A 27,885-nucleotide genomic window follows, 5' to 3' on the forward strand; every position below is an offset into this window, starting at 1 on the left:
GCTGGGCCTGGGCCTGGGCCTGGGCCTGGGCCTGGGCCTGTAGTTACCTGCTTCTCACTTGCTCAGCTGAGGCTGGGGAAGCTGACTGCTCTGGGAGTCCTGGCTCATTACCACTTATTATGCCTTCCCCTTAGGAGAGGCCCCTGACCAGATCTGTCCCTTCCCAGTAGTGCCATGCCTGGGGGCTCTAGACAGAGCCTGAGCTCTAGTCTTCATCCCAGGTGTAGGGCCCCAGGTTTCTGTGCTCATTGGTGCCCCCTGGTGGCCTCTGGCCTTGCAGTTAGTGCTCAGACCCACTTGTCATCTCCATTGGACCCTCACAGAAGCCAGGAGGAAAGTGGTTTCCCAGGCTCTGAACCTGGGGTCTAGGTGGGGTGGGATGCCCTGAGCTGTACCTCAAATTGTTTCTTGAGTGGTGTCTATGGACACCACTGGACATCTACAAGGATATGCTCACACCTAGCAGTGGGCCGCTTGGGGTTCAGGCATAACTGTGGCGGTGGGCAAAGCCTGAGTTTCAGCTCCTCCACCCGCCTGTGGCTTCAGCTTACTTTTCCAGCTCCACGGCTGTGAAGACATGGGTGATTTTTGCAGGGTGGTATGGCAGTAGGTTTATGAGGCCAGTGGGTAGGACTAGGGTCAGCCCTCCATTTAATGCCATGTCTCTCCCTTTTCACAGGTGGTCTGGAGGAAACTGGGAGATGCTGCCAGCACCAAGCCCTCCATCCGGCAGCACCTGTCTGGTAACCAGTTCAAGGGGCCTTTGTAGGGCCATTCCTCCACGGATGTGAACTGGCTCTGCCTGGAGTCTGAGGCCTTGGACCTGGCAGAAACTCTGGCCTAGCCACCATCTTTCTCTTTGGTGAATTGTACATAGGACACGGCCCAACCTGGCTGCCCTGGTGTGACATTGACAGCCAGGACTCCGCCTCCTGCCTCCCTCACCAGCAAACCTTGGGAAGATGAGAAGCCACGGGCTGTTTGCCGCAGCAGAGTGGCCAGGCAGCCTGACTCCCTGTTTGAGCTCCATGTTCCGCTAGCAACAAGCTTTGAGACTCCAGAGACTGTCTGGGGCCATCCTGCTCTTGGTGGAAGCCCCTCGTCAAGCCTTCCACCCCAGCTGTCCCTCACACTGGATAGAAGCCACCAGAGCCTGAATTGTGACACAGGTGGCACTTTTCTGCTGCCCTGCCATAGCCAGGATCCTGGGTTGTGGAGCACCGGCTCCCTTGTGTCCATGGCTGGCTGGGAGCTCAGGGTTCCCTCCTACCTGGGGGTTGATGCCTAGCCACCCCAGTGCCAGCTGCTGCGCTTAGCTTTCACCCTACGGCAATGTCCCCCTGCCCGTGTCAGGCTTAGCCGTCTCTTAGGTCTCTCCTGCGAGTTTCCTTTTCTGGTTTACAGCAACATAGGAAGTCCTGGAGCATGTCTGGGCTGAGTTGAGCATTCTCTATGGACAGGAAGAACTGGCCGTGGAGCTGGGTCAGTGTAGCCTACCTCCAGGTGCATCCAGGGTCACTATGGATGGAGCTGCAAGAGCCGCCCCTGATGAGTTTTCTTTGGGAAGGAAGGGGCATGACCTGGTTCTGGCTTTAATTTGCTGTGTGGCCTTCAGCAAGTCACTCAGCTTCTCTGGGCCCCTAGTAAAAAAATGGGCTGAGGTTCCTTTTTGTTCTGCTCACTCCAGAAAGCACCCCACTTTGGTGGGCCTCTGCCCTCTCTCGAAACAGATGAGCTCATGTGGCGACCTACTGGGAGCATGCTAAGTGGCTAGCCTGTTGGCCATGCTGTCTCCTCACAGGTCACCTCAGTCCCTCCCTACAGGGACCGGGGGTAGGGGTGGGGGTGGGGGTTCAAATAAGTGCTTCAGTGTATATACGTGATCATGCCTCATATGGCGAAGCATGACCGACAGGGATGCTTTCTACCTTGGCGTGAGGAAAATGAGTGCTTTTGTGAAATGTACAGGTAATAACTCGAGACCTATAGGAGGGCCAGGCCATGCTGCTGACATTGTCACCCGTGCCAATGTCACCCGTGTTACTTCCTCACTCAATGGTACTTCGAGCCCCGGGCAGCAAGCACTTGAGCCCAAAGAGCTTGTCCTCGCCTAAGGCAGGTCTCCTTCAGGCCCCACCCACACCCTGTGAGCAAAGGGGACAGGCAGAGAAGGTGGGTGGCATCCTGGGTCCCTCCCAGGCAAAGCCCCGTGACCTTGGGCTGTTCCCACCACCTTTGCTGCCCGCACCCTTGGGTCCCACTCTCAGGGGAAAGGCCCATGGCCCTCGGTGTGCCCAGGGAGCATTGTGCAGGGGCTGTAGGAACAGGCCTACCGCTGTGGCTGTGGGCCACCGGGAAGCTCTTTCTAGAAGAGCTGATGTATGGTCAAGCGATTAACTTGTTGGTACCCTACCTGCTGGCGCTGGTACTCTGTGATTTCTGCTAAGTGGGCTGTTGGGCAGACAGGACCCTTCCTGGTTCTTTGAGGCCAAGGAACCCCAGAATAACACTGAGGTAAATGGGTCCACACAAGGTGGGAGCCTCGTCCTGGAGTCCCATTTGTATCAGGATGGCTTAGCCACCGCTGACATAAGCAATAAGTAAGGGCTCCTGGAAGCTGAAGACTGGCCAAGAAAGAAAAGCCTAGAAGCCACCTTTCCCTTCTGGAGAGGTGTGGCCCTATTCCTAATGCTGCAGAGGCATCATGGGAATCCAAAGAACATTTTTGGAGAACCCCTCCATCCTTCCACAGGGTGGAGCAAGCTTTGCCCTAGCTTTCAGCACTGGGCTAGCTCTCTAGGACAGTCTGTTGTCTTTCAAACCTAACAGCTAGGAGGGGCTAGCAGCTACCCGGTGAGCCCTGGACTGGGGAGGCCAGGTGGTCTTCCAGGACCCTCCCCCCTTCTGGAGCCTTAGCTTTTTGCAATGCTGTCCATCTCAAGCTCACACAATGCTTGCACTGGCTCCATCTCCCACTGTGACGGAGGTCACCCGGCCCCATCCAGGTGGCCTCGCCTACCCTGGAGTCAGAATCTGCTGAGCACATTTTCATTCCCGTCGAACAGCCACAAGCCAGTGTTTAAAGACAAAGTGACCTTTCATTTTTCTTTCTTGAAACTTGAGAGGAAGTGAGATACATACTACTGATTTTTTTTTTTTTTTAAAGAAAACTCAATGCATGGCTGCAGAGTGGCAGAGGTGTATATTTTCATACTGTGGGGGAGTGTGCTGCTTTTGGGAGGGGCTTCCAGGCCTGCTTCCTGCCCCAGGCCAGTCTTATATAGGCATTGACGGTGGTGAGATCTGCAGCTGCCCCCTCCTGCCCTGGCTGTGTACAGAGCTGGAGCCTGTGGACTTCGGCTGTTTCTACCTTCTGTTGAACCACTTTGATTTGTGCAGAGAGAGAAAAATAGAACTTTTGATAGTGTGGTAAAAGCATTGATTTGAACTATTTTAGTAAAAGGAGTAACAAATAAGATTGTGACAGTGTCTATTTGAACTAGATAATAAAGGTCTCTTTGTGAGCCTTCGAGGTGGGTGTGTGGTGCTTGTCTGTTGTGGGCTGATGGGTGGCCTGCAGTGGACATTGAAAACCATTCATGGTCACTCCAGGCTACGAATGGGAGGGTTCCTGATCCCTCTAGAAGTTTCCTTCAAAGTTGGATGCTTCTGCAGTGGACTGCATGTCCTTTACTTGGGTCCCACATAGACAAACAGCAGTTTCAGAACCGACTTTATTTGAGTAACTGACTGAAGGATTCTCATTTGTAACCAAGATGGAATTCACAGTATGTAGTTACATTCACACTTAAAAAATATATCTTTATGTACAAGACTTTGCAAAGAGATGTAAACATACATTACTTTCCAAATACACACCTCCTTTTTCCCTGGAAAAAAGGGGATAGCCACCCAGCATGGCAGCCCCTCCAGACAATAGAGGACGGAGAGTCACAAGCTAAGCGGGGCCACCTCACCTACTAGGACCATAGAGAGAAGCACTGAATGGGAAGACAACAGCAGACAGGAGGACACAGCTACAAAAGTTGAGTCCCCAGAAAATTAGGCACTGATGTCTAGAGGGAAAGTTACTCATTTTTGAAGCTATTTACTGAGCCAATGTGGCTATTTACCGTCTTCACTAGTATAAGTAACCCAGTGCAGGACACAGATGGCAGCTGAGACTGGATGTGGTCACACCACATAGGGTACTACTACCCAGGGTGCACTGCTCTCATCCCAGGATCGGCCCTCCCATATTGTAACTCTCTGGCATATACAAGGTACCCTGCTGCTACCCGCCCAATCTACTCTTCAAGTTGGTTGAAAAACTCTTGACTTTACAAAACAACAAAACAACAACAAAAACTGGGGAAAAGGCGTTGTGTTATCTCATCCAGGCAGCCCGCCCTAGCCCCCCGACAGGTGGCATGCCAGGTGGGGGGATGGGTGGGGGAACAGGGGGTTGTCCCCCAGGGGGAACAGCTGGAGGTGGGTAGCTGGCTGGTGGTAAACCCAAACCTGGAGGAGGGTGAGGAGGAACTGCATGAGTGGGGGGCAAGCGTGGGGGTGGGGTGGGAAATTGGGGTTGTAGGTAGGGGAGGTGGAGGGTAACCTGGAGTAGGGGGAGGAATGGCAGGTGGGGGAAGGACGCTGGAGGTGGAGGAACAGGAGGTGGAGGTGGGTTGGGGGGGTAGACATGGGGGTGGTAGGGAAGGTGAGCAGGTGGGCCATAGGCTGGGGGCAGGGCGCCATAGGAGGGGCCCTCGGTCTTCATCATGGACTGCAGGCTCTGGTAGCCTTCCCCTGACATGTAGGAGCTGGTGGTAGACATCCCAGTCATGTAGCTGGAGGGTGGGGGGGGTGGAGGCCGATGCGGCAATGGTGGGGGTTGGTGCACAGGTGCCGGATGGGCTGGAGGAGGAATCTGGACTTTGGGGAGGTCACTTGCTTCCACTGGACCAGTTGCTTCAGCCTCACCTAAGGCAGGAGCGAGAGGGGGCTTCCGGTCTGTAGAAGAGAAGACATACATGTCAGTAGGAAGACCCTGGAGCCAAGATGGCCAAGCAGCTTTTAGGGATCTCCTGGCAGCCTAACTATGCATGGACACCAGTAAGGCACTGCCACCCCCTCCCGGCCGTTTACACAAGAATGAGGAGTAGTGCCACCTCTGTGCCTCAACAAGTCTAGAGGTCCTGCACCTGACCCTTCCCACAGGCCTTCTACAACATCCCACGATGCTGGGTCCCCTCCCTAATTACTAGGTATACAAGGCATAAGCAGGCTCAGCCCAGTTCACCTCTTCTAGCACAAACTGGTGAGGGCTTTCTGCTTGTCTCTGTTCCCAAAGCCTGAGCCCGTCAAATGATGGAGATGACATAAAAGTCAAACAACCAGCCCTCCATAAGTGTCACTTTTGTTTCTGTTTTACTAAAAGGAAGCTCAAGCTCACTGCCATCTGAGATCCAAAGGCAGGGTATATGGACAAGCAAGCGTGCAGCAGCACTGAGACCTGCCTTCGTCCAGAACATGCCATATGCCTGCCCACAGCTGACAGCTGCAGTTCTACTCCCCAAAAGCCTCACTTGGCCTGTAATCTCTGGAAAATGATTCCAGGAATCCCCCTAGCACTACTACATATGCGCTCAAAAACTGTGTTCTGGGGATGTAGAGATGGCTCAGGGGTTAAGAGCACTTGCTGCTCTTACAGAGGATCCCGGGTTCAGTTCCCAGCACCTGCACAGAAGCTCACAACTGTCTGTAACTCCAGTTCCAGTGGATCCAATGCCCTCTTCTAACCCCAAAGGGGACCAGGCATGAACATGCTGCACAGACATACATGCAAGCAAAGCACCCACACACGTAAAATCAAGTGTCCTCCTTCCCACGGCCGCTCAGAAGGAACACAATCACACAAGAAACCTGCTGGTTACGGAGACCACCTAAAGGGAAGTGAGGTGAAGAGCATTTCCAGCTCCTCAACAAGCCCTGGGTGAAGGACGCTGGGTCCTAACTGGGCTGGTGGACATGGGATCGTGAAGGTGCCTGCCCACATGCTAGGGAACAGCCACACCATGCTTTTACATGGCCCACAACTGGTACCTGCTTTACCCTGTTTTCACCAAGGTGAAGACAACAGATCTGTCAGAGGGTCTCGGCTAGAGATCAGCAGCCACCCTCCTCCCCCAACAGATGCTCAGCTGTATCTGCCAAGGATCTGCTTCAAGTCTGGGGCAGACAATGCCCTTTAGTTCCAGAAGCTAAATGATATGTACGTCAAAGTTAACCCTTTAATTCTTATGTCATTCCATGATCACCAGGGGTTGTGAACATGCATATCAAGCTTTAATAAATTACTTCTGGGGTCAGGTACAGGTGATGTCTACTTGTAATCTCAAGAATACATACAAGAAACTGACATGGAAAGGGGATTCAAGACTGGCCTGGGATACACATAAAGACCCTTAAAAAAAAAAGTCAGGCAGTGGTGGCACACTCCTTTAATCCCAGCAAATTCAGGAGGCAGAGGAAGGTGAATCTCTATGAGTTCAAGGTTACCCTGGTCTACAGAGTGACTTCTAGGACAGCCAGAGGTATCACACAGAGAAACCCTGTCTCAAAAAAACCAAACTGAACGGAACTCGACCCTCACAAAGAAAAAAGAAACCGACTACTGTGATTCTAAGCTCTGACTTGTCTGGTTCTAATAGTACTTTCCCCCCTTGTACTGTGCTGGGGTAGAGGTCTCACCTCTGTGTCACAAGCTACTGCCACACAAGGACCCAAATGTCTTCTAAGCCTGGCTGTTGACCTTAACATTTCTTGGGGGTCATCAGCTCGACCACTGATAACTCTTCTGAACTGATCCTTCTTCCTGGACAGCTACCACAGGATCCCCGGGGGCCTTGTCTGAGGGAGTGCCTGCAGCCTAGCCTACTTGTCCAGCTTTGCTGCCACATCTCCCAGCAGAGGAGCAGTGGTTGCCCGGTAACATTTTCTCCAACTGGGCTTTTCTGGAGCTGGCCTGGCTCCAGGTACCACCTATGTCCCAAGCTGGTGTGCAGCCAACTGAGTGGGAATTCCAGTGCTCTGCAGGGAAGGGGCAGGATCTGAGGCATCTATCTATAGGAGCTGCTTTCTTGGCCTTGAGCATGGGTGGGAACAACCTGCTGACACCTTGGCCTCCCTTCATGCGCCACATCCCACCCGTGCTAAGCACAGTGCTGCAGACCTCTTCAAATGGGGACTTGGGGTTGTGCTCCACACAGAACACATCACCTCTACTCTCACAGCACTGAAGCCTCTGTGACTGCAGGTGGACACAGAGAAAGCTACTTGGCATCTGTTTGCTGCAGGCATGAGCTCCACAGCTGGGGGTAGTCATACACACCCACCACCTGTCAGTACAGCCAATTGTCAGAGAGATACAGGGCTCCTGGGATACACCAGCTCTCCTGCGCCCATTTCTGAAAAGAAGTACAAGTAAAGAAAGCTGTCTGGGGAGCCTCCCAGCCCCATGTAGTGCGGGAACTCTATACCCTTTTGTTACTCTCCAGTAACTCAACAGTTGCTCATTCTTCATAACCCATCAGAAAGACATCCTGCAAACAGGAAGCAGGTGAGAAACTGCAGCCTGAGAGCAACTCTTCAGATCCGGATAAACGTTTCTTGGCTGTTAGGGTTTTCTCGAAAGTTCATTTACCTCATGTAGTTCAGTATTTCTGGATATGGCTGGTCAGTGACATGTTGAATTTACAGCATCTACAAATTGCTATTTGTGAAACTAGCAGTTTTGAAGGCTCTTTGCACACAGTTATCTTTGCAGGACCCTCCAGGTCATCCCCCCAGTAGGTGGTTCCAAAGATGTTGGACAAGTGGTGTTGGCAGGTACATACCTGGAGGTGGGTGTGCTGGAGGCAATGGTGGGTGAGTGGTCTCAAGTTTGGGAATTTTAGGTGGTGGTGGTGGTTCTAAAAAGAAAAAGTGGGTTAAAAGTCACTTACACCCTCTCATGTAACATAGGCAGAGAGTTCTTTAGAGAAAAAGAACAGGCATGAGCAAGGCATCCCAGGAGCAGGAAGAACAGCAGAGCCACCATGAACCCATCAACCCTGTTAAAAGTTATAGCACAGCTCAGACTCCTCAACATCAGGACCGGCCGACTGCTCCCTGTCACAAGTCCTTCAACAACTTAAGGGGCAGTGAGCACTCAGGATAGAGACAAACCATGCATAGCAGTATCATGGTCACCAAGTCCCCTGGGTGCTGACGAGAAAACCCTTCAAGTCTACTTTCTCACTCTCAAACACTGATTTCCAGCTAGCAGTCTGGAAGCAGATGAGTAGATGGAGGGAGAATGTGCAGGTTGGACAACACCAATCCAGGTAGGGGCAGCAGCCACACCACTAGTCGCCAAAGTGAAATTCCCAGTTACCAGAACACACCAGAGAAGCCTAACCCTTAAGCAGGCCGGAAGCTCATGACAGACCTTGAGCTCCATCCTGTTTGTTTCTGTGGAGGCTTCTGTCCTGGACTCCAGAGCAGCTTGCTTCTGGCCCTACCACTGGTCTCTTTCTCACACTGCTGACCACTTTCTCACCGCCTCAGGTCACCAACACTGGATTCAGGCCCAGATACTCTTTTGCCCCATCCCCTCTATGGTACAGGTGTAGTCCCTTGTCTGTGGACATGGTATCACCATGCAGTTCCAAGATGGCCTTGAGCTCAGGCTCCTCCAGCCTCCACCTCAAGAGGGCTGGGATAATAGGCTCAGCCTGCACAAGTAAGTGAACTTCTAGGCCCACCTCTCTTCCAGAATCACACACTGCATCTCTGGACCCCAGAATCAGTCCCTTTCTTGACTGCTCCCACTCTGTAACTGGTATCATTCCCATCCTCCTCTCCCCACAGCCAGGACAATTAAAGGTGTCTCCATGACAGTGCCGCACAGCTGTGTGAAGGCCACACACCTTTAACAGCCAAGTGAAAAAGTACAGCCTGTATTACTCATTTAACCTGACACACCAACACTTTATTTCAACATGTACTCACTATCAAATCCTATTCGTAACTTTTACGTTCTCTTTTTTTACAGGCAGAGGCAAGTGGATCTCTGTGAGATCTAGGTCAGCCTGATCTACAGAGTGAGTTCCAGGACAGTCAGAGCTACCTAGTGAGAGAACCTGTCTCAAAGCAAAACAACAACAAAAAACAAAACTAGAAATAACAAACAAAAGTCTTGGAAATTTGGTGATTTTTGTGCTGACAGTCCCTAGCATGTGGCCATGTATCAAGGACTGGCTTGGCCTCAGTGGCTGTGACAAGCTCTACAGCATGGGGCGCTCCCATGTCAAAAGTGCACCCCAGGCTTCCCCATTCCTGGCCTGATGACCACTGCCAAGGGTGTGTCCATTATCTTTCCACACCTAACCATTTATCTCTCCTATTCATTATCCTACTAATGCTCCCAGGAAATCGGACCTTGCCATTCTCCTGCATCAAAGTCTTCAATAGCTCCCAACAACTAGAGAAAGTCTGATTTTCCATGTGGCCTGTGATCTGGCCTCCCACCCAACTTGGAACTGCAAACCATGCTTTCAATCCCATAAAAAGGTTCTTCACAGACCAATGAGACTCCTCGTTCGTGTCTGGCCTCACTGTCCCAATTCTTTGTTTCCTGCATCCTTTCATCTTAGTGCTCTGGCTGCTTGGACGTAAGTCCTCCCTCCACGGTCATGGTGGGCCAGCTTCTCTGTCTAACAGAACCACATTTGCTTATCTTGACTGTGTAGTCCACACGGCACGGATCACAGCCCACACTGTTTCTCACCCGCAATGCCTGTGACTGGAGTAAACTTCATTCACCTGTACTGAACTCATCCTTCTCTCAGAATTCTCACAACACTTTGAGTTCAGTGAGACTGACACAGGCAAATGACTTTAATTTCCTGTTCCTGAGTCCTTCAAATTCTGCTTATTCCCATAGTAAAGCATATTAAGTAACTTGTGAAAAATAAAACAAAAACATATTGAGTGTTACAAAGGGCTCTGGCTTTCTTAAGCAGCTAGGATATGTGCAGGGAGCACCTGTGTCCTCTGGCTGCCCATAGGCTCTCTGGCCCTACACTGTCTTCTAGGATGGACTCAACTTCTCTCTCACAATAAACACCACTAAAAGTCACTCATTCATGACTACACCGTCATATGTATGCATCTCTAAGCATAAATTTTTACTGCTGGTAATGCCTCCACTTATCAACACCTTCAAAGTACAATCTAAAAATACTCTGGTGATGAGCAGAAATGATAGCACTTTTGCTGGCAGACAACAGTAGCCATGGGCGCTAAGGTTAAAGCTGCTCTACACCTGGAAGTCTGCAGAGAAAGGTGAACCTGGAGGCCTGCTTACCTGCAGCTTTGTTCTCTTCCTTGGGAGAAACCACCTGTTAGGAAAAGGAAGCACAACTGTGAACTTAGCCTAGTTTGGGCAATGAAGAGAACACTAACAGTGGCAGAACATGGCCTGAACTTGCAGGGCACACTCCTGGCACCTAGGAGGTCATTTGTTTCCTCCCATCCCCATAGAGCCTTCAAGCCCTCAGTGTAGTGAAACCTAGAAGCTTCTGGTGGGAGCTCTGGAACAAATGGCTTCCTCCCCTGGTCAGACTGGTGCCATGGGAAAGATGGTGCTCCACCACCAGCGAACTTTATAAACACCCATGTCATACATCAGAACCAGGTCCCAACAGGTTTCAGAGCCCTCCGGGGTAAGAGATGCAATGAAATTGCAGCAGGACAGTGTCCTCCTAGCTCTCTGAGGCCATTAATTTCTAGACTTCTGGATAACAATCTGACTAAATTTTGGTGGGCTCACCTCTTGCCTTGAGTGTTCATAGGATCCCTTAAAAATGGGACTAGCATCAAAGTAAGATGCTGCCAGCTGCAAGTCCACTCACCACGGTGCGCTTAGCCTGTCGGGGAGGACTAGGTTGTGGGGACGGTTTCTTGGGCTGCTGTGCTTGTTGCTGCTGCTGCTGCTGGGCCGACTGCTGTGAATCCTTCTGCTGAGGCTGTGCTGCTTCAGAGCCTTGAGATGGCTGCGACTGTGGCACTTGTGGCGCTTGTGGTGCAGGCTGAAGAGATGGGGGCTGCTGCAGCTGGTGAGGGGTGTGGTGAGGCATCTGTTGTTTCCCTTGTGAGTAAAGATCCAGGATTTGGTGGCAGATGTCTAAATGACAGCAACAATTACATTTACCACAAACCAACATTTTAAACCAAATTTTACCTAGGGGTGGAAAAAGAAATCACCTCTGATTCTTACAAGAATAAGCAGTGGTCACATTTCAAATTTGCCCCATCTTTGCTGTGCACAAAACTGGGCTTTATTTTTAGTTCATTAAGCTCTGTGCACAAAGGAAAACCATTTTAGACAACTAAAGATGCTACTGACAAACCAGGATAGCTACTTATCTGGGAAAGTTGGCTCTTAGGCCTTGGGGACCAAAGGGAAGAATCATCAACATTCTTAACAGGAAGTGAGGCATGCCAGGTACCTTCAAGAACATCAACAGGGACATCTTGGACAAACTGTTCCCACCATCTCCTGTACATGGGTTTGGAGGTCCACTCTTGTATTTCAAATTTGCACAAACGTCCCGCAAGATACATTACTGCTACAGCTATGATCTCCGGCTCCCACTGCAGTGACAGGGTGGTGCAGAGACTGGATCAACAGGGAAACAAAACAATGGTTTGCATTGTGATAGTCAACATTCGTGACCAACACAGACATCAGATTATCACAGTTACCAACTAGTCAGTTTGCTTAATCATCAAGAGCCAGAGGTAGTATACATTAAAAAAGCAAGTCTTACACAGGAGAGGGTCTAGGCCCTGTTCCAAATGATATGACAGACTCTGAAGATTCCCCCATGGAAGGTCCCACCTTCCCTAGGGAGCAGAAAGGGGATGGGATGGGGGTTGGTGGGGAACAGGGGAGGAGGGAAGGGTGAGGGAACTGGGATTGACAAGTAAATGAAGCTTGTCTCACACACACACAAAAATCAAGTCTTTAAGTGCCCAAATAAGCTGCTTTAAACATGGTTACCGACTTGCTTTCTAAAGGCATGACCTGCAGCACATTTCAGAGACGACTGCGCAATGTGACAGAGGAGATGGGGCTGTGTCCTTTTTCTAGCTGCTGAGAACCCAGACAGTGTACTGTCTGCAAATGAACTCTGGGTGGTTGCTCAAGCTGTCTGTAAGTCAGATTCCAGATGCTTCTCTGCAGGTCACAGAGTGCAGTTGCCAGCAGCTATAGTTACTGGCTCGTTAGGGACATTTAAAGCTCTGAAATCATCACAAGAGACCAAATGGGCCCTAAGCAGTCCAGCATCCACTCGAATTATAGTCTCCATTTTCCCCTCACATCACACTAATGCAACAGGGTGAAAGACACCTGTGCAGAGAAGCAGATGAGTGAGGGCAAGTCAATTTACTTCTACTTGGAGTTGAGGGGTTTGCACTAAATGGTCCATATACCTTTGCATCCTTTAAAACATGAATTCAATCAACATCTGAACATGTATACCTGTCATTTACAAATGTCCATGCCATTTGAACCAACTTTTGAATTTTGTTTTTATCACCTAGAAATGGAAAAACAAGAGGTAAATTAACAGGAATAGTAGGAAAGATAATTCAGAGGATGTGACAAGCATTTACTTAAAATATTTGTGTGCCAGCACAGCAAAGAGCTTTTGAACAGAAAATGATGACAAATGACATGAGTTCACATCCTACCTCTTGATATTCTCTACATGACCTACGCTGAACCACCATTTATGGGAAATGTGGCTCCAAGGCTAATTTTATTAGTCTATTTAAAATCCTGACTCATTTCCCTGTCTCCTATCACTTGGCAACAGGATGACAGAACCTGTTTCTGCATAAAGGAAAAGCATTAACAGCTCCATTACTGCACTGTCTGAGTGAGCCATGGTCTGGGTACATTATACAGGGAACTTTCTGTTTTCTCCTTTTGAGAAACATAATCTGAGCATGGTCAAATTAAAAGATTTTATTTCAGAATGAAAGTTAAAAAAAAAAAAAACAAAAACAAAAAAACAATTGGGGATGTGGTTCCAAAGTAGAGCACTTGTTTAAGACATGCAAAAGTCTTAGGTTCCATCCCCAGAACTATAAAAAACCAACAACAATTCAACAACACAGCAAAACCCACTTCATCGCCTCACCTTTGAGCTGCTTTGCATATCTGAGTAGGAACTGGTATGGATGTTCCACTTGTAAATCAAACTTTATGGTCTGCAGTAAGATCCTCTCCAGCACCATGACTTCTTCCTAGAGTAGCAAATGTTCAAAGGGTTGATTATGACCATAGGTCTGTGCCTAAGCACTCTTAGTTCTATCTTAGTACATGTTCTTTGCTCCTTTCTACCTCCACTCAGCCTTTTAACACGGGTGCATAATGATAATCTAAAAATTCAGAAACAGGTGAACAAACTAGTCAGAAACCTAGGGAAAAAAAAAAAAAAAAAGCAAAGGCCATTCAAGGCATTATGGCAAATACACAAGCCACCTTTGAAAACCAGGCCTTTGAAACCTATTTTTAAAATTTATTGAGTAAATGTATGTGCTTACACAGTGAGAGTGTGTGTATGCCACGGCGGATGTGTGGAGGTCAGAAAACAACTAGGTAGTTCTGGTTTTCTCCACTCATCTCTATGTAGGTTTTGGGGGTTGAATTCAGGTCCCTACAGTGGCACAGTCCCAACTGAGCCATCACAGTGGTTCTACTTTTGTTTGGAATTTTTAAGGCAGGGTCTCACTCCAGCTCAGGCTGATCTGGAACTCACTCTGTAGTTCAGGCTGGCCTCAAACTCACAGTGATCTCCTCTGTCAGTCTCCCACATGCATGAATTATAGGTGTGATCCACTCTGTCAGTTTGATCTTTTATTTATAGCTTACTAAAAAAATGTAATCTCTCAGGACTTTCCGCTGGATGCTGATATGAGAGAGGAAACAGGTGGTTTCATGATTCAGAAGCTGTACACACAGGGAGAGATCGTGTGTGCACAGGCTTTATCATTCCCAAGCTTCACTCATTCATAAAATATGCTGAATAGAGATCATTCTATCTGAAATGCCACCTCAAATCTTAGCCATAAAAGCCCTTTCTTTGTTTACCAATCTCTCTCTCCTGCTGTATTATGATCCAAGGAGGAGGTCCAGGGCTCACCCCTGCTCTTTACGTTTGTAGGTTCTGCACATATCTCACAGTGCACACCTCTGCTATCATGACTGGGAACTTACTGAGTGTAAAGAGTGACTTAGGAAATGGAGATTTTCCCAACAGTTTCAGAGTGCTCTGTTCCCTGCAGGCTCATTCTTTAGAGCTTTACTGCTGCACACCGCTTCTCTGTTTTTCATGCTCTACTTAGCTGGTGTCCTTCAACAGGTATTTCCTGAAGTTGCCCACCACACCGCCCAATGATTTACAGATACTGGAGGACTAGAGAGGAAGCTTGTTTGGCAAAAGAAAGGGCGGAAAACCTCTCATCACTAACTCTTGCACAACGTGAGTTCTGGGAAGAGGAGATGGATAAGTGGCTCTCACCCTGGATCATTATGTCAATGGATGTAGACAACTCTCTAACATTTAGTATTCCTCATCACTTGGCAAGCCTCAAGTTTTCTACCCTGGTTTCCCAGTGATCTCTCATGACAGCTTTCTAAAGTTTTAGGAACTTGCACACTGTAGCAAATCCTCCTTCTCTTGCCTATTATTACCGTCAGCGCCTGTTTCCCAGAGGCACCAGCATTCTCTAAATGTTGAAGTCACCTTTACTGAGTATGCCAGTAACTTCCAGGCTGTGGACAGCCCCAGGTCCACACTCCCTCTGTGTTTCAGCTACTCAGTTAATGAGCTAATTACAGGTATCCCTGCAAACACCATTCTTCAGGGAAGCTTTTTTCAGCCTCTGCTTGTCTATGTCTCTGGGTAGGGTGCTCTCATAGCATCTTCAAATGATCTTTTATAGCATGTACCATAGCTAACAATCAAGTAAATGATTATGGGATTAAAATCGATCCTGCCAGTCCATTGTAGAATCTACTGCAGCAAAGATAACATCCTGTTTTGTGTCTAGTCTTAAGATAGGGGTTGAGCCAGGCGGTGGTGGCCCATACCTTTAATCCCAGCAATTGGGAGGCAGAGGCAGATGGATCTCTGTAAGTTCGAGGCCAGCCTGGTCTACTGAGAGTTCCAGGACAGCCTCCAAAGCTTCAGAGAAATCCTGTCTCGAAAAATAAAAACAACGACAACAAAAAAGATAGGGATAGGGGTCGAAAAAAGGATCCTACTGAATATGTAAAAAAATCGGTATTTTGCTGGGAAAAACTCGTTAGAGCATAGCTAGTAAAGAAAGTCCCCCAGCTAACCAATTTATTTTTCTGGAACACTTATAATGCCAAAATAATCACTTCACTTCTGCCTAGGGAAAATGCTTTCCCACGCCTCTTAGCTCCAACATCACATCTTGGAGACCTTGCATGACAGACAGGAAGGGGCCAGCACTGCTCACTCACTGGGTCCTTCTCCTTTTCCTATTTATGGTGCTGAAGGTTGGCAGGGGTGGGCTGGGGGAGGTTCCTTCAAAGCACCCCACAACAGTACACAGTAGCAGCCATTAGGTACCTTTGCCTCACAGTGGTCTTACCCTAACCGAACTTCACTACAAATATCATTTGTCCTGTGGCCAAGGCTTGGCTGAAGCGCATGACTAGTCAAATCAAGGGCATGAGACCTCACTGCTCTGTAGAAATCAAATGTCCATGGACATAGAAAACATTCTTCCCTGGCATATTTTTTAAAAATAAAATTGTATTTCTGATTATTGTTAATATAAGTTTTGAGCAGGTTCAAATGTTTATAAACAGAGTAACATATATAATTAAATTCAGGGTCAGAATGATCCACAGTGACAACTTTACAAAGCATTAGTGTTAATCATAACCACAATATGTAGATGAGTATTCTGGACACTTGTTAGTTCTGCAAAGCTGTAAGGAAAATGGCTGCATGTTTTATACACACATATAAATGCTGCTTTGGAAAAAGAGAAGATAGTTGTTACAAGATACTACAAGACAGTTAGGAAAGAGAAGACCGGCAGATGAGAGAGCTCAATGGGTAAAGGCGCTTGCCATCAAGGCTAACAACTTGAGCACAACTGACCTCCACACCTGCACCATGGCACAAGCATGCCCCTTGCCTCCACTCCAATAAATAAATATAACTTAGAAAAAAAAAAAAAAAAGAGAGAGACCATGAATGATGTCAAGCAACAACACCCTAGCCTTGTTTGAACTAGGATTTTGAGTTTCTTGTAGAACATTAATTTGTCCTTTAGTCAACAAAGTAACTTGAATGTTTTTGATCAGACAGACACAGACAGTCTTTGCTTGCATAGTCTTACAGCTGAGATGACAAAAAGGTTATCTGCATGATTAGTTGGTAAAAATCTATATAATGGACAGAAAATTAAACTCAAAGTGCTAAGTGAAAGAAAATAATGTAAAATGGCTGGTTGTATGATTCATATTGTTGTTACAGAAAATGGGAAATGGGGAAAACTAATAAAGTCAATTAAAGGGACAGCAGGCCAGAAGGCAGAGCACAGAGGACTTGCAGGACCCAGCAAGTATATAGTACCACACTGTGATACTGGATACCTATCACATTTATCCAAACCCACAGAATCTATAAAACCAATGCTTGGACCTTGAATACTAGAGTTGGGGGTAAGGGTGTGTCACCTCTAACAAATGTTTCGTTCTGCTGACAATAGGAGATGCTGTGTGTTGTGATGAAGGAGGACATAATAACTTTTGGTCATTCACTTGATTTGGCTGTGAGGCTAAAACTGACCTAAAAACCAGTAAACTCTTTGACTGGCCATTGTGGTCTGAAGCAGGAGGATCTGGGGTTTAAGATCATATATGGCTAGACCCTGGTTCTAATTTAAAAAACAAAACAACTGTGGAAAAATGTGACTCCAAGTTATGACAATGTTATAAAGGTGCCATGCAGGTTAGACAGGGGCATTAGGTGGGAATAGAGGTCCCAAAAGTGGCACTGTTATATAATAAAAATGTGCACAATTATTGTAACATTTTCTGGCACTGGCAGGGGGTGGGAGAGGACGAGACAGAAAGCTTGAGCAGTCTCTGGAGATCTAAATGTGTTACAAATTTAGTACCTTGCACATCCTTAAGAAGGTAAGACACAGGGCAGGCAGATGAGTCAGCAGGTAAAGGTGCCTGCTTCCAAGCCTGACCACCTGGATTTGATGCTCAGTTCTCCAGTACTCCCTCAAGTTGTCTTCTGACTTCGAGAGGTATGCACACACACATGTATGTGTGAGATATTTGATTACACTGTGTAAAGATATGTCACTGTGATTGGTTTAATAAAAAGCTACACGGCCAACAGCAAGGCAGGAGGTATAGGCAGGACTTCTAGACAGGAGCTCTGGGAAGAAAGGGGGGAGTCATCAGCCTGATGCAGAGGAAGCAGGACATTCAGAAGGAGAGGTAAAAGACACGAGCCTCGTGGCAACACTTAGATGAATAGAAATGAGTTAATTTAAGTTATAAGATCCAGTTATCAACAAGCCCAAGTAAGGCCAAGCTTTCATAATTAGTAAGCCTTCATATCATTATTTGGGAGCTGGAGGAACAGAGAAAGACTCATTGCACGAGCACACAGGCATTCACACAAAACAAATACAAATGTAATAAAGAAGCAAACACAAGAGCACATATCTTCCTGGGCCAAAAAAAAGCCAGTTGGGAGTAGGAGTTTGCTGAATCCCCTGGATATGCTCTCAGGTGCTGTCCTACATGTCAGGAGTACTTGGCAAGCCTAGGCCATATGACCTCCTCTTACAAAGCTAGGAAGGCTTTTCTGTAAGTTCCTCTTAGGAACCCAAGAACTGGCAGGCACAGTAGCTAGAGCCCTTGCCAACACTCCAGGTGATAAGATCTGAAGGCAGGAAGTTCGGGTTCTTACCTTTGGGTCATCTCCAAACTGGCCAAACTGGACATCATTTAATAAGCTACGAGCTGTTTTGATGATATCTTTACATTTTTTTGGCGTTTCCTCTACTTTCCCAGCCAGAAAAAGACAACAAGCTCCTGTTACCTAAAAGAATAATAAACACTCTTGACTGGTTAGCAGAGATCCCATGAGAATGTTCTGACCTTAAAATTAGCCAGTCCTCAGACTCTTATGCACAGCTTATTGCAAATATCCTAACACTCTGAAAGCTGGAAGGCCACACTATAACCCTAAAAATAAGTGGCTTTGCAAAACAATTAAAATTTATAGCCTTCAGGTTGTGTGTGTGTGTGTGTGCATGCGCGCGTGTGTGTGTGAGTGTGCGCGCCTTGGATGCATGGTATCTTGGGTATGAACCCCCGGCCTGCAACAAAAAAGAGGAAACTGTCATGATACAAAGAAAATAATGGGAGGAACAAAGTCCTGGGTAGCCCTTTCCTTCTCGGGATGGAAACTACTCTGGAAGCAGCAAGTCCCGTCTGTCTGGACCACACTTGCTTTCCTCCCTGCTGCGCTCTTACGAGAGCACCCACTCTGATTTCCTACCTACATGTTGACATGGATCCCCAGAGTTTGGCACTTAGGACTACTGCCCCCCTGAAAGAGGCCTGAAGCAGTCTACTCTCCTCCCCACTACTACCCGAGGACACAGTAAGAAGGCACACAATCACTCCATCCCTCTGCACCCTGAACTTCCACTTCCAAGACCGAGAGGAATTCTGTTTCCACAACCCAAAGGACCAAGCCAGAGACCCTTCAGTTGCTTCTGGGCCCCTTCTATTCTACACAACACGTTTGTCATACAATTCTGATTGCAATGGATGTTCCAGACACTCTGCCAGTGGATAAAACTGACACTGACACTACCTTCTTTAAGAACCTCACAAGCCAAGAAGGAAAACAGGCATTAAAAGCTTATTATGGACTCAGCTTACCTTGCCATATAGGGCCCTTTTTAAAAAATGATTTTATTTAATGTATATCAGTATTTTGCCGGGATGTTTGTATGTGCAAAAGATGTATGTCGGTGCCCATGGAGGCCAGAAGAAGGAGTCATTTCCCCCTGAAACTGGATTTATAGATGCTAGGAATAGAAATGGGGTCTTCTGTAAGAGCAGCATGTACTCCTAGCCAGCCAAATGGAGTTCCTGACTGACAACTGGCCATTGTACTGTGTGCCTCCTTCTGCATCTCCTCAAGCTGTTTCTTTTAGCCTGCTGTCTTAGCCCATCCCAGTTCTTGTATATTCAAAACTTAGCTTTCTCCTGGCACTCTCTCCCTTGCATGGTCCATTTCCTAGATATAATTTATACGCCCCCCTTCCCTAAATATCACAGTCCTGTCTATACACCTAAGTTATGGCCTTACTTAAACCCGTTTATCTTGGGAAAGATAAATAAGTAAACTGTTATATAAATTATAATAAGTCTGTGGTCCATACTGACCCAAACAAAAAAGATTTCAACAAGGTTAATTGGAAAAACACAAAATTCAAAATGGAATTTGTTTATGTATAGCATGCACCACATAGAAACAAACATATTCTGGAAAATAATATGGAAAGACCCACTAGCCAGTAAGGAGAGACAGCAGCATGTGAGAGCTGCACTTACGTATCGTGGGAATTGCTTGAAGGAATGAAACATATAGAATCGATGAAAATAAATGATTCCAGTTGCCAAGGTGTCATAGTGTCTGTTGTTCTGGTTAAGGCTTTGTCTAGGAATAGCTACAAGTTACGTTCTTAGCTAATTCAGAGAAGCGATAAAGACAGACAATATCAACAAAATCAGCCATCAAGTAAATAGGCAGAAATCATAGGGTATCAGAATTCTAGTGTCAGAATGAGAACTGCCAAGATTTGTAATTTAGCAAATCATAAGAAATATTTGAGATGTGATCTTATTGTGGCTGGTTTTCTTCCTCAGTAGCCATTTGCTCAACAGTTGAGTCAACACATTAAAATGATAAGACAGATAGAATCCCTGAACAGCCAATCAGGCAACTTTGATATCAAAGGTACTGAAGACCTGTGCTAGTGCAGCCAAATGACTGCACATTTGTCTATGGTAGCTAATCTTATTCTTGGTGGTGGAGAGCTTATTCGTAACAAATCCCACAGAGACTCAGGATACAACCCCAAACGTGTGCCCACATCAAAGATGAAGCGAGCCCCCTCTCGGCGGTACCGGGCCTCAGTGGCTGGATCAAGTCCTTCAAGTTGTGAGGGTGTATGCGCCAAGTCCTTCTTATCCCAGTACCAACATGGTTTTGTGTGGTCCAGGTTTGCTGATGTGACTGAAGGGCTTGAATTTTCTTTGTTCTCCTTCATTTATTGAAGTAGACTTGTTCTTCCCAAAAGGGCTTCTGGAATGTTACAATCCTAAGAGAAGGAAGAAAAGATACAAAAAGGATGGTACACTATTAATAATACTAATCATAAATAATTCACAACCATACAACATGGCTGATGCAGGAACCCCTCACCCCCCCAAAGCCAACTTAACACACATACACTATTCCAGTACTGATAAATCCGAGTTAATGGTGGTTTAGCACAGCATTCCATACCCTGAATTCTAAAGGGTTAAAGCTAAACACAAATTTGGAGGAAATTAAGTATGCTCTGATTCCTTCTTGCCTTTTTTTCATGGACATATAAGCCTATGCTGCTGGTTTATATTCCATTCTTCAGTACAACCTGGGCCTGTCTGACACACTACACTCATATTACCTATCTCTGCAATTAGCCCCTACTGGTCAGACATCCCAGTTTTTACTTTACTTGACTTCACTTACGAATGTCATAGGACTGGTTTAACTTACACCTACACAAGTCTCTAAGCCACACAGCTGCATAGTACTGCGGGGAATGGACAGGAGAGGGTCCATGAGGAAGCATCTCCTTTAGATGCTTCTAGTTTCTAAAACCCCAGGTTGACAGAAGATAGAAACAAGGAGTTTACTCAAGGCTACCACAAGTCAACACCTTGTAAAGTGGCTCAGAAGCAACATTTCACCCTGGCAGCACAAGAGTTCCAAATGAGGAGTGGAATCAGGCAGCTAAGTAAGCAAAAACTCAGTTTCAGGCTCAGGTCATAGGCCCACCATTGCATCTAGAAGTCTACCTTCTTCAGGGCCTGTATCATTTCTGGTGGGAAAGCCGACACGGTAGGGCAGAGCATTCTGCTCCTGGCACCTGGACTGTTCAAAAAGGAATCTAATCTTTCTTCCAGCAGGAAGAATTAAGCAGCTGTAGAATGCATCTGTTTGAGCCTGTAATTTACTTGCTAGTGAGGGGACTGATTGGTGACACTGAAATACCCTTCTCACCTACAAATTAGCAAAACCCTGAAAGTTTAACAATTTACTGCTGGCAAGGCCGGGAGAAGCCAGTGGTCTCCTAAGTTGCTGATGTGAGAACAAAGTGGTACAACTACCGAAGAGAGGAAATTGGCAACATTCAACAAAGATGCATGCATTTGCTCTTTGACCTAGCAATCCCACTGCTAGGAATCTTCCTGGAAACACAATCCCAACTGTGCAAACATATGAACAAATTATTCACTGCAGGGTCATTTGCAAGGACAGCTCACAAACAGCAGAAAGAAAAACTGGGCCTGGAGAGATGGTTAAGAGCACTGGCTGCTCCACCAGAAGACTGGGATTCAAGTCCCAGCACTCACATGGTAGGTAGCTCACAACTGTAACTCCAGTTCCAGGGGAACCCAAAGCCCTCTTCCGGCCTCTCCGGGCATTGCATACATGTGGTGCAGACACATATCCAGGCAAATACTCATACACATAAAATAAAAATTATCAGAAAAAAAAAAAAGCTGACTGTACGTTAGCACTGGTAATAGCTACAATTAAAAAAGTAACTTTATCTTAAAATGCTCAAAGTCAGTACTGCTAAGAATTTTTCCATATGTACTTTGTGATGGCATGCAAGATTGAATAAGCATATCTGTCTACTTACACAGTATCCTTGCCTTCCATAATCATCACCTATACCTGACCATGCCTTTTAGACCCAACTGCTAGCTCACAGTAAGTGGTGGTGGTGGTGGGAGCAAGTTAACTGGCACAAGGGAGCTATTAACCACACCCCAAAGTGGGGTGCTTGACAAGAAACACCATTTGGAGGCTGGGCATGCTGGCGCACACCTTTAATCAGGCAGGAGAGAGGATCTCTGTGAAATCTGAGGCTGGCCTAGTCTACACATTGAGTTCCAGGACTACAGAGAGACCCTGCTTTAAAAAGTAAATAGGGGGCTGGAGAAATGACTCAAGCATTTAAGAGCACTGGCTGCTCTTTCAAAGGACCCAGATTCAATTCCTAGCACCCACATGGCAGTTCACAACTGTCTGTAACTCCAGTTTCAGGGGATCTGACACCCTTATACAGACATACATGCAGGTAAACCCCCAATGTACATGAAATAAATCTTAAAAAAAGAATAAAAAAGACATGATTTGGGTTCTTTAAAATGTTATTATGAGAAAATGAAATAACAGGAAGGGGGTATAGTAAACAAATGCAATGTGTAAGCCTTGATTAATACTGTTTTATTAAGCAATAAAAGAAAATTTGAAAAATTAGGGAAATGTAAAATGTAAACCGTGTATAGAGGATAATAGAATTACTGTTGTTTCTTAGGGACAAGAAATTTTTTACTACATTGTAATCACAGGGGGGAGCCTGGAGGAAGACGTGGCAGGCGATGTTAGGATGAACGAGGGTCTCAGAGCAGCGCCACAGCTATGAGAAGCAGCAATGAAAAGGGCAGAGTTGGGTGGGGGAAAGAACCCAGTGGGAAGATGAGGCTGGGAAGATCTCAGAACACACATGGAAAAACCATACTCGTTCAGTCTATAGTTGATGTCACTGGTCTCATTTCATACCAGTAGTGCACATAACAGCACTAACTGGGCATTCACTAATTCACTTCATTCATTAATGAGACCAGTTTAGAAAACAGCCTATACACCACTGAGCATCAAAACAAATAAACAAAAAACCACATTCACAGAATTCTTACAGACTTCTGGCTTGGAGCCAGCTATGTAGCCCAGGCTGGCCCAGAAGTTACAATCTGGTATTACAAGTGTGTATGTACCACCATACCTTGTATAATCCCCTTACCCTCTTCTTTTTCTTTTCTTTGAAACAGTGTCTCTATCTACACAGCCCTGGTTGCCCTGGAACTCACTAGACCAGGCTGGCCTCCAACTCAGAGACCTGTCTCTGCCTTCCAAGTGCTGGGATTAAAGGCGAGTGCCTCCACAACTTTTTTGTTTGTTTTTAATATCTCATGTTACTTTATTGTGCATTTAATTTCAAAATTTGTGTGTGTGTGTGTGTGTGTGTGTGTGTGTGGTGTGTGTGTGTGAGAGAGAGAGAGAGAGAGAGAGAGAGAGAGAGAGAGAGAGAGTGAGAGAGTGAGTTTTGAATTGGTTGGCAATGATCCAGATACTTTGTAGGTTACAGCTCAAAATTTTTCGGTAACCATGACACACAATGTTTTTTAGTCCCAGAATTTATCACTGAGAATTGAAGTCAATGGAGCCAGAGACAGCAAGCAGCATGCAGAGTTAGGCAGAGGCCAGATTTGCTAGTTCTGTCTAAGATACTGCATTTCCTCAATTTGCACACTTTGTTTCTATAAATGCAATACTGCATGAAGAACACTTTTATCAAGACAGGTCTTTCTCTTACAGCAGCTGAGATTCTGTAAACTTAACCATTTTTTAGTCAGTTTGGGTCTATTATCTCTGCTTTTACAAACTCTGTGGTAGAATGTTTGTCTAGCATGCCAAGGATCTAGGCTCAACTCCTAGCACTGCAAAAAAAAGACCATCTCAGTGTCACCATGAATGCTACTTATTTTTAGTACATTGTCTGTGTGCATTTATTAACTTGAGATGCCCAATTCTTTTAAAAAGATTTTCAATTATGTGTATGCACATGTATCTGCGAAGGTGTCAGCAGAGGCCAGAGTTGGCAGGAGGTTGTGAGCCATCTGACTTGGGTGCTGGGAACCAGAGAGCAATATGCATTTTCTCTTTTCTTTCCTTTTTTTTTTTTTTTTTTTGTTTTTTCGAGACAGGGTTTCTCTATGGCTTTGGAGGCTGTCCTGGAACTAGCTCTTGTAGACCAGGCTGGTCTCGAACTCACAGAGATCACCTGCCTCTGCCTCCCGAGTGCTGGGATTAAAGGCATGCACCACCACCGACCGGCTCTTTTCTTTTAATACCCACATTCCATAGAAAAAAGTGTTTATTTTATGTGTATGGGTGTTTTATCTGCATGTGTGTCTGTGCACGATGAGCATGCTTGGTACCTTTGAAGGTCAGAAGAAGAGTGTCAGATTCCTTGGCATTAGAGTTACAGACATTTATAAGCTACCATATGCATGCTCAAAATCGAACCAGGGTCCCCTAGAAGGGCAGCCAGTACTCTTAACCATATGGTCTGAACTTCTGAACCATGGTTCTTAGATTATTTGTGATTCAGATATTAGAGCAAGAATTGAGAGTCCCATGGCTTACCTCTGAGGATCTTTCTTCAGGCCAACATCAACCTGCCAATCAACAAGTCTGGTTTAGTAATATGAACATAAATCAACCTAACTGTATCTTACTAAAGGTATATGCACTTCTTGTGCCTAGTAGGACATAGAGTATTTTATCCTCAGATGAAACCTAAAGTACTTACATTCAGCAGCAACCTGCTATTTACTACAGTGGAACAAACTCTCTCTCTCTCTCTCTCTCTCTCTCTCTCTCTCTCTCTCTCTCTCTCTCTCTCTCTTTCTCTCTCTCTCTGTGTGTGTGTGTGTGTGTGTGTGTGTGTGTGTGTGTGTGTGTGTGTGTAAGAGTGTGGTCTCCTGTGTGGGTATATGTATAGAGGCCAGAGGACAACTTAAGGATGTCTTCATCAACAGGGTTTCAGTTAGGGCTGTCCAGCTATCCAGACAGGTGGGATGCACCTGTCTCGTACACTGGAGGTACAGGAGCACCATGAAGCCAGGAGCCTGAATTCTAGTTTTCATGCTTGTATAGAAAGCTCTTTACCCACAGAGTCATTAGTCCCCTAGTTTTGATATGTACTTTTAGAAAAATTTATTGTTTTCATTTACATGTATATGTGTGCCTGTGTATGTCACATGTGTGTAGGTTCCAGTAGAGGGTACTAGATTCTCTGTGGCAGAGATTATAGGCTGCCAGGAGCTGCCTGCCATGGGTGTTAGGAACTAAGTTCATGAGCTCTGAAGGAACAGCAAGTACTCTTAGTTGCTAAGTCATCTCTCTAGCCCTAGTTCCACCTTTTCACACAAATGTAATCTGCATCACTTCACTTTTTTCTTACATCATACACTTAGTCTTACACTTCTTACATCAGAGACTGCTGATGTGTACTCCAAGAAAATCCCAGAAGCATATCAGCCTCTACTGCAGTTCTTCATAACTGTTTATGCAGGAATTCTCAAAAGCTCTGAACAGTGTTACAACATTAAAATTATTCTGGATGTAAATGCTATCTAATTTATCTGATCTAAAGAATACAAATTTGGTAGAATGGTGGTGGTGCTCAGAAAGTAGAGACAGATGTATCTTTATGAGTTGGAGGCTAGCCTAGTCTACAAAGTAAGTTCCAGGACAGGTTCCAAAGCTACACAGAGAAGAAACCCTGTCTCAACCCCCCCCCCAAAACCCACCAAAACCCCAAAAACAACAAATTAGATTTAACCCAACTAGGTGTAATTTAAAAATTCTTCAATCTCCTTGAATTTAATTCCCTCTGACTATTCTTACCGAAGTTTAAAGAACAAAAGCAGAGAACTCTTTTCTCCTTATATATTCAGTGAACTCACTGCATTCAAGCATCATCTAAAAAAACTCAGTTAAAATCATGATCAACTAATAGTATGCTTGAATAGTACATCAAAATATGCAAATACCAGACTAAAGGAGAAAACCCCTAAAACCAAGTATATTCATCACAGGTGATTCTTTAGCAAACAAGGGATCTTGGCAACACTAAAAATTTTCATCAAAACATTTATCAACATCACAAGGCTATTACCCATCTATTTTAATTCACTCAGCAAATACATTTTTTTTTTTTTTTGTAGTTTTTTTCGAGGCAGGGTTTCTCTGTGTAACTGCCTTGGCTGTCCTGGAACTTGATCTGTAGATCAGGCTTGCCTCGAACTCACAGAGACCCACCTGCGTCTGCCTCCTGAGTGCTGGGATTAAATGTGTTCACCATTAAGAGTCATATAATGGTCTAAGTAGTGGGGCCTGCAATCTCTACACTTTCATGGAATCATTCACGTGTGATGCAAGTCTATAAAAGCAAGGTGCTGCCCAATTATCCTTTAACAAACAAAAGTCTTTAGCCGAGACTCGTGGCACATGAGCACACTGGGGGCAGAGGCAGGACCTCGATGAGCTGGAGGCCAACCTCCTTTACACAAAGAGAGCTCCACACCAGCCAGGATTATGCAGGGAAACCTTGTCCTAAAAAAAAAAAAAAAAAAAAAAAAAAAAGAAAAAAAAAAAGCTAATCTGTAGTAACTTAGAATCAGGCTGTTTCTTACACAGGATGACTTACGGAAAGGTCCGTTTTATTGGCAGTCCAAAGTTATGAACGCCACTAAGTATACCTTATGCATGTTGAACTGTTTTAAGATTTCCCCCCCCGGAAAAACATATAGATGTATTTTGCAAATTGAGTAAAGATCAATTCCACTAACAAGCCAAACCAAGAGAGAATGGTGTCTGGATAAGCACGAGCAGTCTACCTGAGGGAGTCCCCTTTTCTTCACTCCTAGTCATACTCTTGTGCCAGGGTTCAAGAGCCACGGGAAGCGCTCCAAAGCCCCAGTCCTAATGAACAGAGGGGTCCACTGAGACGACTGGGTCAGCCCGCGGCAGGGAACGGGCGCGTACGCTCCCTCCCCTTTTGCTCACCTGCGAGAGCCCACCCACGCCCACATCGCGGCCACCTTCCCCTGGGAGGCCGGCCGGCCGGCCACCAGTTCTCGGCTTTTGGTGGCGCACCCCAAGCCGCACACCCCTCCCCGAGCTCCGTAGCCCTCACCCGGCGGCGCCCGCTGATTTCAGCGTGCACCCGGGGTTGGCGGAAGGAGGGCGGCGGAAGCCGGGAAGTGGGACTCCCACAGAACCCAGGAAGTTGGACATACCCTACTCGGACCACCAGGTGCGCGGAAGGAAGGCGAGCGGCGCTGCCCGCCGTCAGCTAGATACTCACCCCTCGCCTCAGGCAAACCCCTCAGCGACGTCTCTCCTTCCTGACAGCAGCCATCTTGGATGGGGAAGGTCGGGGTGCCACGTCATCACCCTGCGCCCCGTGACGTTGTCGGCGACTGGAGGGGCGGCGAAAGTCAGGCGCCCACCAACCAATTAGAAGCGAGTAAAGCTCAAAGGGAGGGGGGGGGAAAGTGACAAGCCTTTGGTCGCCTCTCCGCCTCCCCCGTGGCCCTGTGGACCGCCTCCTGTAAGGAGAAGGGAGCCTCTCGAATTGCTCTTCCCAGCTGCCCCGCCCTCACGGAGAAAGGGAGTTCGGGAGCAACCGAACCTGTTAACGGAACTCGGGCCTGAAGGCGGGGCCGGGGCGCCCGTCCTTCAATCACAACACCGCCATGAGCGAAATCTAGCCAATTGGGTCCTTGAATCTGGCTCCGCCCCCGTCGCCGTCGCCCAATGGCTGAGCAGT

General features: G+C 46.5%; 2 protein-coding genes across 2 annotated transcripts in view; one reads left to right on the plus strand and one right to left on the minus strand.

The window, feature by feature from the left end:
- Window positions 1-3,532, plus strand: part of Ccdc85c (coiled-coil domain containing 85C) — a 68,834-nt gene extending 65,302 nt beyond the window's left edge. Inside the window, 1 exon segment of the mRNA XM_027416357.2 lies at window positions 680-3,532. Coding sequence (XP_027272158.1) covers window positions 680-769 — 90 coding nt within the window. The 3' untranslated portion in view covers window positions 770-3,532.
- A 184-nt stretch (window positions 3,533-3,716) lies between these two features.
- On the minus strand, window positions 3,717-27,748 carry Ccnk (cyclin K). Its single transcript, XM_035445458.1, is given in 13 exon segments — window positions 3,717-4,589; window positions 4,591-4,648; window positions 4,651-5,010; window positions 7,896-7,970; window positions 10,409-10,442; window positions 10,956-11,227; window positions 11,553-11,722; window positions 12,590-12,647; window positions 13,254-13,359; window positions 18,093-18,224; window positions 19,754-19,835; window positions 20,276-20,523; window positions 27,421-27,748. Coding segments are annotated over 12 exon segments (1,746 nt in total). The 5' UTR covers window positions 20,473-20,523; window positions 27,421-27,748; the 3' UTR covers window positions 3,717-4,387.
- Window positions 27,749-27,885: the final 137 nt, after the last annotated feature.

The sequence above is a fragment of the Cricetulus griseus genome, chromosome 5, assembly GCF_003668045.3.
Source record: "Cricetulus griseus strain 17A/GY chromosome 5, alternate assembly CriGri-PICRH-1.0, whole genome shotgun sequence".
In the NCBI taxonomy this organism is placed as follows: Eukaryota; Metazoa; Chordata; class Mammalia; order Rodentia; family Cricetidae; genus Cricetulus; species Cricetulus griseus.